Genomic DNA, 16,026 nt, shown 5'->3' on the forward strand with positions numbered 1-16,026 from the left:
CTAGGGAAATGGGGAGCCACCCCACAGAAGCATTCCACACAGAGTCGGGGAACAAGGCAGAAGGGCCACATTTTTGTTGCAACTGAGCTCTCATTCCAAAACAGTTCAAGTGTTGCCTTCCCCCATTGCACACCTCAGACAGATTTATCACAGACACTCCCAAAATCTTTTTCAAATTTAATTCATGGACAAGCCTTCATGACTATCGTGGAGCTTGGAGAGCAGCACACTATCAAGTTACACTGCCTTCATCCCTTTTTATGACAGCTTTTTTAGTTGTTGACTCATACACAGTTTAAAGAGCCCTTTTCCACCCTTGTGTCAACACCAAAATTTTTAAATTATTTCTTGCATTTTTTCCCGATTCTCTGATAAGAGTCCTACAAATTAAAAACCAGCACAAGAGCAGTAGAACAGACTCCTGTGTCAAGTCTGGAATAGGGCAGCATTCTGTGTGAGGTATTGAGTATTCTGTTTGACAGTATTCTGGGTGAGGCATTGTTTTTCCCAAATATCACATGGGACTATAATCTCAGGATTTAGAATCAAAGGTATACAAAGCTGTTTCTAATTTCAATTAACATCTAATCAAAGGTGGGCTGTTTTTTCTGATTTCTAAATGACTTGATACTTTAAAGTTGTCCTGGTTTTAAAATAATTTTCTCTTTATAGATTTGGTTTAAAAGGCAGTACAACAGCAGGTATTAAAAAAAGTATATTGTCAGTATATGCTGAATGCAATCCTCAAATATTACATTTTGGAATGCAAAGCTGAGTAATACTGCAGAAGCAAATTAGACAAAGAACTGTGTAGTTACTTCAGAACAAGAGCAGAAAAAAACATTAATATTGCTTTTGCAGTTCCAGAGAACTGGTGAATCATGGATGTCTGAAAGTACTGGAACATCCCATGGCCCAAATTGGAGCAGAAGCCTAGGAAAATTGCTGATGGGCTCTGAGGCACCAACACAGCACTCCACGCTTTAGCACAAGAGCAAACTGATGATGAACCTTCTGTGGATGCACCTCCTGCCAGCAAGACAGGGCAGAACGAGCCAGGCAGAGCGAGGGGAAAGTACAATTCAAAGAAATTCAACCTCATTTTTACAGCCACTTGAACACACCTTTTATATTCAAGTCTTCTGAACCTAACCAAAACCCACACATTAAACAGAACTCAACCAGGTTCCACAACTGACTTACTAACAGGTTTGCTTAAGCTACATGATTATTTACTACCAGTTTGTAACTGCTGGTAACTAATCAAATCCCTTCAGCTACTAAGCTGGTATTAGTCAGGAGACTGCACAGAAAATTAAGCAGCTTTTGTGCAGAGACAGACGTGCTCAAGAAAGCAACCTGCTCATTTTCTTTGCTAACAGGCTCAGCCTTTCAGAAACAATTTGGGTTCTAAGTGAAGTCTGTAAGAACTGTGACAATCTGCAACAGAAACTCGCAAATACTTCGTGCATCTTCAAGCCACATGCTGAAACCAGGAACAGATACTGTTTATGCTGAGAATCAGTTGAATGTGACCTTGCAAACTGTTGTGTGCACTGAAAAAGCAATCATTAGTTTTTAAGAACAGCATATTGATCATATTTGAGAAGTATTTGTTAAATTTCTATTACTTTTTTAATCTCTTGATTTTTAATTGAGGGTTCTTGCATTGTCCTCCATTACAAATACCCAGAAGTGTTTCAATATTTGATCTCTTAATAATTTTCTCTAATGTGATCATCCAGAACAAAGAACAAGAAAAAGTTGGCAACTCAGTAAATGATGTAATCTGAATCCAAGGCCCTGTGAAAGAGCAATGAAAAACTGAAGCACGGTAATATTATAGAATAAAATCCTAAACAAAGGAGTTTAACCAAGGTAACAAAAACCAGTACAGGCATCCGCTAAAGCATGTTAACCCGAATTATAACCTGCCTATCAATTCCTTTCCTGACCTTTCTGCTTCCATAGCTTTGTGTGGATACTAGTACTTGCTATTAACCTGGGACTTCTTTTGGCACATCTGTATCACTCTCACACTCAAAATATTTTGTCATTGGAAAGCCATTGCATAATAGTAACTATTTGTAATTAATCAAGGCTTAAGTCAGAACAGACCAACACTTCTGTCAATATTTCTGTGCTCTCCACCTTATCTCTTTGGAAGTAAACAGGTGAGAAATGGTCTTCACACTTACTGCAACATTAACCTCTAACACAGCAATAAATTACACAAACATAAATTACTACTGTTAAAACAGTATTTTTACAATATAACTTCAGAAAGATTGAAGGTCTTTTGCTTCTCATACTGACTAGCCAAGAAATACGAGACTAAAGAAGAGCAATTAGGTACTCAAAAAGCTTCATAATTAGAGAATGAGCACAATCATCTCTCACAATGAGCTTCCAACAAATTGCACTAGGACACCATCTTCCCCAGGGAACAGTTCTTGGAAGATGCACTCCATAGCCCTGATCACTAGCAGTTGCTACAAACAAAAAATGCTCTACACTAGCTGTAGAAGTCAACCTCTGGCAGAAGTCAACTTCAGTAAGGACATTTTGCACACTGTAAATTCTCCTCAATTTCAACTGAGAAATACATCTGATCCCATACCAATATGCAGTATTTTTACCCATCTTTATCAGAAATGTGGTACATTCTATAGCCTGGAAATGGAATTGTATTTCTAATCACAACAACAAGAAGGAGCTAAATAAATAAAACTAAATCAACCGTAGTAAATATTACTTTTACATCCACTTTTCTTTTGTAAAAAATGCGGTCCTGAAATCTCAGTAGTACTTACTTTCTCCTATTTTCATTTTTTCCTAGAAGATCTCTGAATATAAAGATACATAGAAAGTTCGAAGTTTCACTACTGACATTCAAAACCGGTCAATTTCTGACCAGTATCAAAAAATCTTCTAGAAGTATCCTCTTTTTAAAGGAAATGAGGAAAAATGAGGAAAACCACACACATCTTAGTTTTGTGTTGACATTCAACTTAAGCAGAAAAATAAAAGCACTCTTTAGAAGCTGTGAACATCAATTCCTACATGGAAAGAGGACTGGAAAGGCTTTGAAAGCAAACTCCTTTGGCATGTGTCACCACGGTAATCTGGAAAATTATTAATATGGCAATTTATGCTACCCTTACTAAAAAAATACCAACAGCTAAGCAGGGATTAAAATACATTCCTGTCAACTTCTAATTGCAATTGGATCTCTTTGGGTTTGTCTTTAAATTCAACCAGCAACTATCTCTTCTGACCTAGGCTTTCTCAGTATGTTACCAAGGTGGGTATGTAGCCAAGACTCCTCTAGCAAAGCCAAAGATCCCCTGGGTCCTAAACAGAGAAGACACAGTCAGTAAGCTCTTCTTAGTACAAAAACCTCTCAGTAGGAACAGCTGTGCTCCATGCACATGGAAACATGCCACAGAGAAAGAGAACGGGCATACCAGAGAACAAGCAACGCATGAGCCTGAACAGCAAAAGTCACTGCAGTTACCAGACAGCCAGAGCTGCCCTGATGTTCCCACCACCCTTAGAATGTCTACGTTCCATCTCCAAGATGACAAACCCACTCCAACTCAAGTTCAGCTGGATGTTAAGATGCACTGGGCCACAATTAAGGATCCAGTATTCTGCCAGAATGTGGCCAGTGTGATGTATTTCAGAAACAGAATAGGGGAGGAACAAGAGACAGGAGAGCAGATAACCACACTGAACAGGAGGTTCAGATGACGACTAAACTAATTTGATCAACAGTAAATCCATCAGCATGGGAACCTCAGGACACTGCTGGGATCTCTCTCACACTAGCAAGCATTCAAAAAAATTAGCAGTTCAAATGGTCAAGAAGTCCTGGGTACCAAAACAGCCCACGCCAGGAATGTTTAAAGCTGCACTCAGAAAAGGCATATTGCCACAACACACCTGTTCATCAGCACAGGCTTCTTTCACAGAGGTACAGGAACTTACTTCAGCTGTAGACATCGCATCTTAATTAAATAATCAGAACCTACTTACTCCACATTTTTCTTATCTACACACTTAAATGTCCAATAGCAAGAACAACACAAAGTAAGAGAAACAACACTTTGAGAACACATTTAGCAACCTGGCACAGTATCATGACTCTCGTACCAACAATATACTTGGAGCAATAAGAAAGGTTGATATATGTATAGGTCCACCCCCCCAAACACACCCTGCGCCTCCCTCCCATTTTCTGCCCACACAGTAACAAAACCATACCTGGATCTTTTCGCCCTGGTTTTTCAAAGCGTCTGTCTCCCCTAGAAAGGCAGAATAGAAGTTTCAAATAAGGTTTTGGAACTACTCCAAAAACTCACTTTTAGGTATAGGTTTTGTTGGTTTTCTTTACTTGGTGGGGAACTTTTTTAAAATTGGAGCTTGATGGACAGTACCTACAGAGGTCCAAGTGACAACTGAAATTTTCAGGAACACCAATACACACACAGCCCTTGGGAACTGGGAATGTTTTCAAATGTGCCCCTAAGTACTGTGAACAATGTCAAAACTAAAACTGAAGCAAATCCTTAGCACCAGCACTTCCATTGCAACTGTCATAATTTATGTTCTCTTAAAGTAGTTCCTTCTTCCCAGGAACTCATCAGAAAAATTCTTTGCAAAAAATGTTCTTTTACTTGCTCCTGAGCCTCAAGAAACATTACTGTGTGTTTGACTCCATCTTAGAAATTCAGACACTTCACTCACAGATATAACTAATTACCTTTCCTAAAGTGTTTTTATGAAGTCAAAAGGCACAAATGGAAGCTGAACAGATGTGTGTAAAAAACTTTAAGGGCTAGAGTTCTGTTACCTTTCCTCCCAACTCTGTGATCTGTGCATTTCCCTGCCCCCTCCTCGCCCAAATCCACCCTCCACTTCATCAAAACTTCTTTGGTAGAAACCGCTTTCTCCTCGGCCTCTGCCTGAAAAGACAAAAAACACAAGTGTTTGTATAAATAATAAAAGAAGTTGAAAGAATCAGGTAGGTTTTCCCTTTCTTGGTGTCCCTGTGAACTAATCTTGCAGTCTTAAGCCCCAGTGAAATTATCTGGGACAAAAATGAAAAAGAAACAAAGACTGAAGAAAGAGTCTTATGCAAAAATTCTTATCAAGAAGTGCAAGACCAGACAGAACAGGCAAACAATTCCAAAATAAATATGATGCAGAAAAACACAGATACTTACCCAAGAGAAATTACCAAATAAGTATGCGTTGTTCACACAACATCCACATTGCCTATGTGTGCTTCACACACAAAAATCAGATTACTTTTAACAGCAAACTCCAGTATAATGGCACTGCAGATGTACTCTTCATTATTGTTGTCAAGGGTCATAAAGGAGAAGGATGCTTCAACGCTATTAAGTTCTAGTGACTGTCAGCAAAAATCTACCCCAGGATCAGTGGGAAGAAAAGAAGGATCACAGGATGGCTATAGGCAGGTCAGAATGAAGAACCACATTAGAGCTATAGCTTAAAAATTATCCTACTGACCTCTTCAGTAAATGATTCTCTATAGACAGCTACCAAGCACCAAGCCTCAAGCCAGAAAGTTACAGACATATCCTCAAGCAAAGCATCTCAAAGCATGTCTTCAGGGCTTGAAAAGGTGTGGGGAGTTTGGGTAAAAAAAAACAAGCCACACACAACAGAAAAACAACACCCACACACATCCCCAGCCCTTCAAAACAACTTCCAGCACTGGTTAGATTAATGGCTGGGGTGAAGTTTCCAAATCTACAAAAGATACACATTTCTTCCCACAGCTCTCCAGCAGAAGAAATGGCAGGTTTTTAATCAGCTAATTTACCATTTCAATGACCTCATGGGAAGAAGATGAACAAGTGGAACATCTATCAGCTAGTTGTCAGGATAATGCCTTGCCTGCATATACATGCAGTCTCTATAGTCAAGTTCTAGAACCTAAAAAGCACCTGCTAAGACAAATTCTTGGCTGTGTAAGTGTCTCAAACATCAATCTTTTCATATTTCTCTCTTTCTGGCTTCAAAGAAAAAACCACCTCAAAGCACAAGGTGCAAACCAGACCAGAGATCTGGAGCAGTAAGACAGAATGACCAAATTAAACAGGAAATGAACACCTTCAGAATGGACTGAAGTCCTTGTAGTCTTCTGAAGAAAGTAGTAATAAAAAGCCTCTACATTTAAAATCTAAGGACACCTGAATGCATCAAGGAATCATACCATGTTTCAGTGCCTTATGACTAGAAAACTTTGAAATAATCATGACAGTTGCAAGAGTTTTTCTACTATTCTATACCAAATCTCTCAGAACAGGCAGCAGGGGAAAAGGGCAGAAAGTTGCTTTTCAGGCAGAGAAAAAGGAAAGTGATCCATAGATAAGCCAGTCAGAGTCTTCAAATACACAACTGCTTTTGTATCAGGCAGAACTGGTTGCAGGGTGTATAAGGAACTACTTTAACATCCTCTTTGGACAAAACTATCTTGTTCTATCACCAGCAAAGCTGATCAGTGGCAGATCTCCCACAATCACAAAGATGCAGCCTTCCTTACCACAAAGTTTTGAGGATGCTTAAGTTCAGATGAAGACTGGACAAACTCAAAGAAGATAAACAAAACTCATTAACAGAGGCCACATCTGGTTCAGGAAATACACTGAGCTGCAAATATCTGGCAGCTGAGCCTCTTCACCTTTGTGTTTTCCTCAGTCCTTATTCTCTTGCCAAGATGCCTCCTTTTGGCTGTTGCTAGACTATGGACACTATGGAGTTGAGCAAACCCTTGCCATATTCAGTATAGCTGTTCTTACATAAACTCAAGGAGAGGCAGAGGAGCTGATGGAGCACTCTAGGTAACAGAGAAGAAATTAGCATCAGACCTATGAGAGTTATTAGAAACACAGATACCTTCACTATGCAAGGCAAGTCTGATACTACAAGGTTGACCACAGTCACAAGTGTAAAACAAGTTGCTAAGGCAAGAAACAGGAAGATGTGATACAACATCAAAACCAGCATGATGTTTATCCAGTTAAAGCATTATGGGTCCCCTAAAATCCTGGAAAACGACTCAAAGTTGTTATTCTTCACAAATAAAAGCGAGAAAAGTTTCAGCAGCTCATGCAATAGCAATCTTTGCCTAATTTCTTCACTACAGGAAAGCTCTCTTCCTTCTTCTCACAAGAGATAATAAAGCCGAAGCAGTTCACAGAGTCAAAACAGAACAGAGGCACTGAGTCATCTCCTGTCTCTGAGGTAGCAGAGGTGGAAAGCTGCATACACTTTCCCAACAGAAACAAAGCAGGCTTGTACAGTGAGCGGCAGCAGCACTGCAGTGCTCCCCTTGCAGGGTGAGCGAGGGTGAGCGCACGCTGCCTGCTGAGAGCAGACACATGCCACCAGCACCAGAACGCTGCCAATATGGGACATTTCACCAGCAAATAAAGCAAGTGTCCTGTATGAGAGCAAAAATGCTGTTTTACCAGCAGCACGACTTATAGCCACTTAAAAGTATGTGAAATCACAGCCTGAGAAACCTCCCCCCACTCACCGCTCCCATATCACAGTTCATCAGTATTTCAGTTGTGTTCAGCCACCAAAATGGTCTGAATTAAAAAATAACTTTGAAAAATGTCCAAACAATTGATCTTAGACATTCAGGTTAAGGCTACCTGTGGGGTCACAGTACTCAACCACCAGCTGTAGTGATACCACATAGTACTGGACAGGACTGCTGAAGCCACCTCTGCCTTGGCTGTGTTGCCACCCCATCCATGTGTGGGAACAACATAGACCCATCCAACAGTGCCCAGCAGAAGCACATGTGCAGCCCCAGCAGACACCAAGCAGACTATGGTGCAGGAAGCATCAAACAGATCCTACCAAGCTACAGAAGAGAAGCAGCCAGTCAAGGGAAACGGTGGTGTGCAAAGTCAGCCAGGGAAACTGTGGTGTGCAAAGTCAGTCATTCAGCAAGTACTACATGGATGGGTCTGACCTGGAAGTGCACACTAGGACACAGCTAATGCTGGTCACAAAATGCATGAGAAATGCCTGCAGAGAAGATAAAACTACACATGTAAGCACACCATTTGACATTCTGCTTCTGCACTCCATGGCTTATTTTAAACAGAATGCCACTTCTGAAAAAAAAAAAAAAAAGCCTGACACACAAGCAGCAGACTAAGTGCATATGTTGCACGAAGTACTGAATGCAAAGTCAATAAATGCCAATAAACCTTTCCATTTAAGAACTGAGTGGAGCAACTGTGTCATTTTTATTTCAGTAATTTCTCAAAAACCTCAGGATGAGGACATCAATCCAATGGACACTGCAATCATAACAGCCAAGTCTCTAACCTGAAAAACAGACGAGTTTGAATTTAAGTAAAAATGTAAGACACAAGCAGGAGGGTAAGCCGCAGCACAAACTGTCATTCTAATTGTCATTACGAAAAAAACCCAAACCAAACCCTACAGAATACAAGAAGCAAATTCTTGAAATTACAGCATAACTGGAGTTTAGGATCTACAATCACAGCCATAATACTGTTTGGGAAAAACAGATTAACTGTAGTTCAACTATTGCTGTTTAGATACGAGAACATTACACTTTCACGCCATTGACACACTTTCCAACAGCGGCAAAAACAGACTACAAAGGGCAGAGGGTGGGTGGGGAAAGAGCTCTAATGGGAAGCAAAGGACCCTTCCTAACAGTCTTAACCAAAGGGAGAACAGCTACAAAACAAAGTGTCTGTAAGCTTACAGCCCATTCCAGGGACTATTTAAATCTCTCCTCATCTGAGGCTCTTATTCATGAATGCTGACATTCCAGTCCTGCCAGCACAAAGCACAGGGCTTAACTGCACACCACAGGGAGCTCCCAGGAAAACAAGTCAATTAGAAAAGAGTCACGTGCAAGTACTTGGTTTCTTTAGAGGCTACAACTTCTTTTTTAAAAAACAAACCAAACCAAAAATCAAAGCAACTTCCACATAGTAAGCATGCTCTCATCATCGCAACATAACCATTGTCAGTAAAAGTTGGGGTGACTACCCAGAAAATATTTGAGTGCTAACTTGCACTTTTAAATACTGGTAAGTGAATCCCAGTCAGAGTTCTAGCCATAACACTCCTTTTACCAGCATTTCTTCCCCTTGACAATCCACCACAGATTGCTTCTCATGTTCTCAAATGCTGGAACACAATTCCATGATTTGTGCCTCAGTGAGGGAACTTCATTAACAAATCTAATCACACATGCAAATTCCTCTCTGAAGTTGCTGTGGTGCGAGTCCCTTCAAGACAGCAATCTCATTTTGGTAAAGCTGAAGCCCACACTGGCTCGGCAGCAGCTTTGTTGCATACAACTGTGTAAAGTTCATGGAAAACACCAGAAAACCTTTTGAACCCAGGCAATTCTGCAGTGCAATAAAAATGTTTTCCAACTATTAAGTGAGGCAGCTCATTTAGTGAACAAACTCCAAAGAAATTTCAAGTCCTTTTCATTGTAACTTGAAAAAACAAAACTGCATTTAAAGCCTGCTACTTACAAGCAACATTTTTATAAATCAAAACATCACGTCAACAGTCCTATATTGAATTTTCAAAAATAACTATGGGAAAAAACGTCCTTGGCCACAACAGCATCACGTGTATAAATTATGAAAATGGTACCATTGTGTCCTGGCAAAAGCCTTAATTTCTTTGCTGAGATACAGAAACTTTGGGAAGTTTCATGCCTAGAGCCCAACACCAATTGCTCATGGGAAGAAGAGGGGAAGAGTGGAGAAAACAAGCAGCAACCAGGATCAACGAAAGAAGGAAAGCTCAGAAAGCTGAAGAAATTTACTGCAGAAATGTGTCCTTTACAGCTTAGCAGAAGAATGTCAGAGGAGCCTAACAAGCAAACCATGTAACAATTCCAACACATTAGAAGATCAAATTAGGATAAAACAAAAAAGAAAGTGAAAAAGATTAATTTTGCAACAAAGTTCTTGCTAGTATTTCTTAACAAATCTTAAAAATGAACTATGTCTGAAAGCTGCTGCACGTATTCCTGGTTTCCCAGTCTTAATACTGCATACATTTTAAGTTCTGTCCACTAAAAGGTAAGGAATCAAACTTTACTGCCAAACAAAACAGTCATGCATAAAAGTATACTGAGTAATACAATTACTGGATTAGAAGCCATATTCTGCCACATTTAGCCTTACAACCTCACTGAAACTAGTGGAGGCAATTAAAAAACAACCCACTGCTCACTGCATAAGGATGACCTTGTTAATGGTGCTGCAAGAAAAAAAAGAGAAATTTGACAAAAGAAAGGAAAATAAAGGGTTTGCCAAATTAGAAATTATCAAAGTATCTCGATATTGAAACTAGGGAGCACACTAGTGGGTGTATGATCTCAAATCACCAAATTTTAAGCAGCAATAATTTAATTTTGCAGAATTACATCCTGATGCATCTAAAAAAAAAATAACCAATACATGTATTCCTAGCAAAAGTGAAACATAGGTGGTAGAAATACACACATTAAAATAAAACAAAAAAGCAACTCCCAGATGAGTACACACATCTACATACATGCAAACGCTTGTTTCTTAAATGAAACCCTGAGCATTTGTGCAAATACAATGGCAAAGCAACAGGAAATTCTGGTGAAAGTCTCATAAAAAGTTTAAATCTGCATCTTAGCTGGGAAGCAACCACAAGAAGATAGACAACAACCTACAAATATCTGAGAGATGTAAGCTAAAAAGAAAGAAGGATTAAGGAACAAGAACAGAAATGAGAGAACACATTAAGTCAAAGCAAAATTCTGGTCAAGCATCTAATTATATATTAAGTGCTTTCTGAAGATTTTACTGAAAATATCACCCGTTAAGGACATGTAAAATTAAATTTAAAAGGGCTCTAAGAGAAACCTCACCTAAGCACCCTCAAAGACAGAGATTACAATATTAGTTACTCAGTATTTCCAAGTTACTAGCTTCTCACTATTCTAAATGCAACACATCATATTTATATATAAAGCCCCCAAAAAAGAGTTCACAGAAGTGCATACATTGAAAGGGAATTGCTAAGATAAATTCTGGGTTTAACAGCTTGGTTTTAATTTAGCAATATGGCTTCAGCACATTTTATCAATTCATTTGCAAATGTTTGAGGCGATCCTGGATGAGACATCAACTACAGTGATGCACTAAAACTGGAAAGACTCAAATGTCTCCCAAATTCAATTACATCTTTCCATTAACCTTCTCCCGTTTACATTCAGGATGTTAACAAATGAAGATGGCTTTTCAGAACACTGAACACAATCCACTACAACCTTGATGGTTTAAATACATTCGCAGATTTTTCCACCCTCTCCTTATAAATTGGTTTTATGCTTTTAATAAAGTTATTTCTAAAAATTCTGAACCAAATAATTTCATATTCCACCTCAAAACCACCTCTCCCTTTTGCTTTCCCACCCACCAAGCTGGCAAAGGCATATAACAGAGATACCAGTTCTGCACTAAGGTGTGCAGAATCATCACTAAACACAATATTCATTCTACAGCACCACCTTGTTGGAAAGGTTTCAAAGCTTTAAGCAAAAAGAAGTTGGGCATGAGAACACATGGCTCTAGCCAAGCTCCACTTAATATCTCTGAGCAGCTTTAACCTGGATCACCTGGATACATTGGAGCACATCCCACTGGCAGCTCACCTCGACCTCTAGAGGAACTTCGACCTCGAGGAGCCCCTACCACCGTTCCTCCTCCGCGTCCCGTCAACCGCAGGACAGCAGCACTGTTTACAGACATCGAGAAATTTCTCTGCCAAGAAGAAAGAGTCACAATCAGATTTAACTGGAAAAACCTTCAGAGAGAAACCATAAACAAATACACAAAAAAAACCCAATAAAAACCAAACAAAAAGAAAAAACAGAAACATTTACCATTATGTTAAATTTGGCTTTGTTTTCTTTGTGTTCATTACAAATTCTCTACAATTAACACTAGAAAGGAAAAGGATTCCATGCATACATAAGCAGCTGAAGCAGTCTCTAAAAGGATCTTGGTCAATATTAGCATTTTCAAGTTACTTAGCTGAGATTTCTGTGCTCTGAAGTAAGCATTTGAACACCTACTCCTTTATCAGGTGATGACAGCACAGAAGCCATCAGAACATCAGCAGTGTTAAACACACATTCCGTTGCAAAAAAAGACTGGCACCTGCCTATACCTGACACCAATTAATTAATACCAATTCTACACTTCTTAAGGAAAGCAGGAACGTTTAAAGACCAAGAGAACTTGAATAAAATCGTATTTACCAATCTCCTTTACAGAAATAAGCCTTTTTATTCTTTAAACATATCACAAGAGCAACATATTTTAGGAAAAACTAAGTGTACTTAAGGCATCTGAAATTTAAGTGATACTCATTTTCATAAGACAATAAACACCAGTAAGATTTAAGTTTAGCTTAATATGAAATAACTGCTAAAGAAAAAGCTATTTCAATAATAATATAAATATACTATTATATAAATAAATATAATATTTATATTATATATAAATAAATATAACCAACTCAGGCCCTATTCTCTGAGCACAAATACTTGGAAAATGGGGCCAAAGAATTCAGAAGCATGTTCAGAAACATTAACGAGGAAACCTGAATTGACACATGCTTTCTGAATGCAAGTTTTCAATAATTAGAATGCAAAGGACTCCAAACAGCTGTTGTATCAGGCTTCTTGAAAGGAATTTAAAGTCGGCAAGTTGCTTACATCAACTCATTGGAATTACTATGACTTTGAAGATCTTAAGAGAACAAGACAAGCAATTACATACCATTTAAAATCTACATCACTAACATCAAAGCCAACAGGCATTCGAAGGAGTTCTAATACACTACAGAAACATTTCAGAAACTGCTTGATATGTGCTACCTACAAAAGTAGATCTTCCTTCAAGAGAGAATTCATAACTGATTAGACTTGAGGGGAAAGAAAAAATGCAGTCATGCATGGCAAAATAGTATGGTCAGCTTCCAGTAAATCTGACTGTTTTCTGAGCTAGCTCCTAAAGTTTAAAGCAACCATTTCAACAGCAAGTCAAAAGGAACCACCTCCATCTGCCTCTGAGCAAACCACCACCTTTCCTGGTGTTGATACTTCTGCTTTTTTGTGAAGTGCTGAAATACTTCACTACAAAATCATACTTAACCTATTTATCAGAATCATTGTCTTGCATAGGAGATTCCTCTTCTTTTTTTATGCCTTTTTCTTCCAGTAAGAACAAAATAACAATCTTACCTTCTTTTCCAATTAATTTTTAATTTGACTTGTCTGCCTGCACTCTGAGAAACTTCTCCCTCCCCTCTGTAGAGCCTGCCTCAGTGAAGGCATAGTGGTAACAATCCACATGGTAAGATCACAGTACGCAATAAAAAAACAAAGCCAAAAAAGAAAAAATTGCCCTACTGTTGATCAATGTATTCCTTCAATGACCGGTGCTGATGAAGCACACCAAAGAACAAAGCTGCTGCAAAACAGCTTTAGGAGCAAGTGAAGATGTCTTAGGAAACAGATGTCAGGAATATAACCAAGGAGGACACAAAAGGATTCCATTATATTCAGCAAGAGTTTGAGCCTCCCTGACATGCAAGCAGGTAAAATTAAGACAACCAAATTCTTTCCTAATGTAAACAGAAAAAAGGGGAGCAGTAGGAAAGGTAAAGGAACATTTGCTGCACATTGCCAGTGCTCTGTGGTGGAAAGCCCTGTTAAAGCCATCTGCAGAAACCTTCTTTGCTTCAACAGACACTACCCCGGAAACACATCTTAGACAAATCTATTATTATAAACATATTATATTATATCACTCTAGGTGAATCAGTTGAATCTAGGTTAGCTCAGCAACTTTATCATCAGGAAAGTACCATTTTACATAAAAAGAACCAGCAATTCCATCCAAAGCATGTCCATGTCCTGTTACAGGGAACACTGCAGCCTTAAGTATCTAACTAAATCCTACACGACTAAACACATTTAAGTTTAAATTCATAAAGCTGACATTATTTGTCATCCATCCCTAGATAACACATCTTTAAATCAGCTTGAGACAAGTTCTTCCCTGACACAGTACACATACAACCGCAATGCCATCAGGTGCATAACACAGCAGGAATTGTTCTGAATCTAACCCCAAAGTAATCCTGACAGGCTCAGCTGCAATTGAACACTATGACAAAGTACTAGTGTTCTGATCAGCCTCTCCTCTAAGGACTCCCAAACCCCTGCCCCTCAGGTTCTGAGACGATAATTCTATTCTAAGTATTCATGGAGGGGGTAAAAAGGTTTTTAAACTCTTTTGTCAATCTCAATTGTAAGAACTTTCCTGCACCACAGCTAGCAGCAAACCCACTAATATTCACCTCAAGATCACTTCTGAATATGATTCTTAGTGACAAACAATGTTATGTCATGGGGAACAAACACCAGAATTTCTAACTTAAAAAATGCCATTCCCTTGGTACCTTCAGTCATGAAGATGGGAGAAAAGGACATGAAAAACCAGACTGTTCACATCCTCTGGGTCCCCAGAAAGCCTTAAAGGAAAAGCTTTCTTAAAAATGGAATAGGGAGCTCTTCTTTCAGATTATGATTTTTCTGGAGATTTTAGAGAATTGTTAAGCTGCTTAAAGGCTACTGTATGATTACAGGTGAAAAGGAGCAGGAAAAAGCAGTGACACAGTCCGCACCAACTCCTCAGGAGTTTTCAAGACTGGTGACACACTGGGCACTGCAGCAGAGGACCACACCTAACCCTGAAGCTCAGCAGCACTTACCATCCCATCTGCACTCAGCACACTTTCAATACCATAGCCTTCAACTCGTGTTATTCTCTGCAGACAGTACTGTGACAATCACCAAAAGTCAGGATCCCCTCAAACTGTAAAAGGCCTGTAGTCCTCCCTGAAGGACTCCACTATGCATCAGCAAAACAGTATGTCCAAAAGGGTTCAACATTTAGGTGTGCTACCATATGTCTGGCTAACCATTTCTGGGGCTTGCTGCCTGAATCCCTTCTCTTCCTAGTCAAGAACAGGAGCTAAGATAAGACTTCCCATAAAAGCATAATCTCAATCTCAGTTGCCTTTTAAGACAAACTATGACATGAAGTGCTTCCAGTGTATCCATGTGAACTCAAATATAACTGCTGATTAAAAATGAAACCATTAGCATCTTGTGTAAAATGACAGTATCCTACAGAGACACAAGAAAATATGGACCAACTCTGAAGAGGAAGGCAGCCCAGAAGACGTGAAGAGGATATACCAAAACACCCAGGCACAAAATGAAATGAAAAATTCAAGAACACAACAGTCTGGGGCAGGCAAAGGAAGGAGGATGCTCTGATATCTTAAGAAACTAATAGTAACACTACCACCCCTGCAAAAATCAAATTACTCAAGCCAGTAAAAGTACTCAGCTTCCTATTAGAAAAAAAAAAAAAAAACCAACCACAAAAAACCAAACCACAGTATTATGAAATAAGAAAAGTGCTAAGAAATATGACAAATTGGAGAGCAACTGCAAAATCTAAAGTTCTGGCAGCCAGAAGGAGGGAATCAGTTCAGAGTCAAAAGTCAGAGGCATTCATCCATAGAAGGTGGGCAGTTTTCTCCATCAGGAATCAAATCTAAAGCAAGAGCTTTCAAACTACCCAGATCAGTCATCCTTGAAATGGAATCCTTATGGACTACCTGTTCTCACTCTTATCTTGTACACCTCTATATGGTTAAATACCTACAGACACCAAAGGAGGAGATAAACAAGCAACTGCTTATATACAGAGCAGTTAACAGTACTGCATCTTCTTAACAAATGTTAACAGTCAAAAAGCTTCAGCACTTCTCTAAAGAACACAAAACTGAAGCTACAGAACTTAGCCACTTCAGTGACTCTATGGGTACCAAAGAGATGGTGGTAAAAAA

The 16,026-nt window shown here is 39.1% G+C and overlaps 1 protein-coding gene across 9 annotated transcripts in view; it reads right to left on the reverse strand.

Annotated features, from left to right (window-relative positions):
- Nucleotides 1–16,026, reverse strand: part of GIGYF2 (GRB10 interacting GYF protein 2) — a 77,058-nt gene that overhangs the window by 43,142 nt on the left and 17,890 nt on the right. For 8 of the 9 annotated variants that reach the window (XR_014226714.1, XM_082288322.1, XM_082288321.1 and 5 more), the window contains 3 exons: nucleotides 11,747–11,855; nucleotides 4,856–4,967; nucleotides 4,267–4,307 (listed from right to left, as the gene is read on the reverse strand). Coding sequence is in view for 8 of the 9 variants with exons in the window: in XM_082288322.1 (XP_082144448.1) it covers nucleotides 4,267–4,307; nucleotides 4,856–4,967; nucleotides 11,747–11,855 (262 nt within the window). In the remaining variant the exon portion in view is untranslated. The remainder of the gene's footprint in view (nucleotides 1–4,266; nucleotides 4,308–4,855; nucleotides 4,968–11,746; nucleotides 11,856–16,026) is intronic. The other variant, XM_082288323.1, reaches the window with a different exon arrangement.

The sequence above is a fragment of the Coloeus monedula genome, assembly GCF_965178545.1.
Source record: "Coloeus monedula genome assembly, chromosome: 10".
In the NCBI taxonomy this organism is placed as follows: Eukaryota; Metazoa; Chordata; class Aves; order Passeriformes; family Corvidae; genus Coloeus; species Coloeus monedula.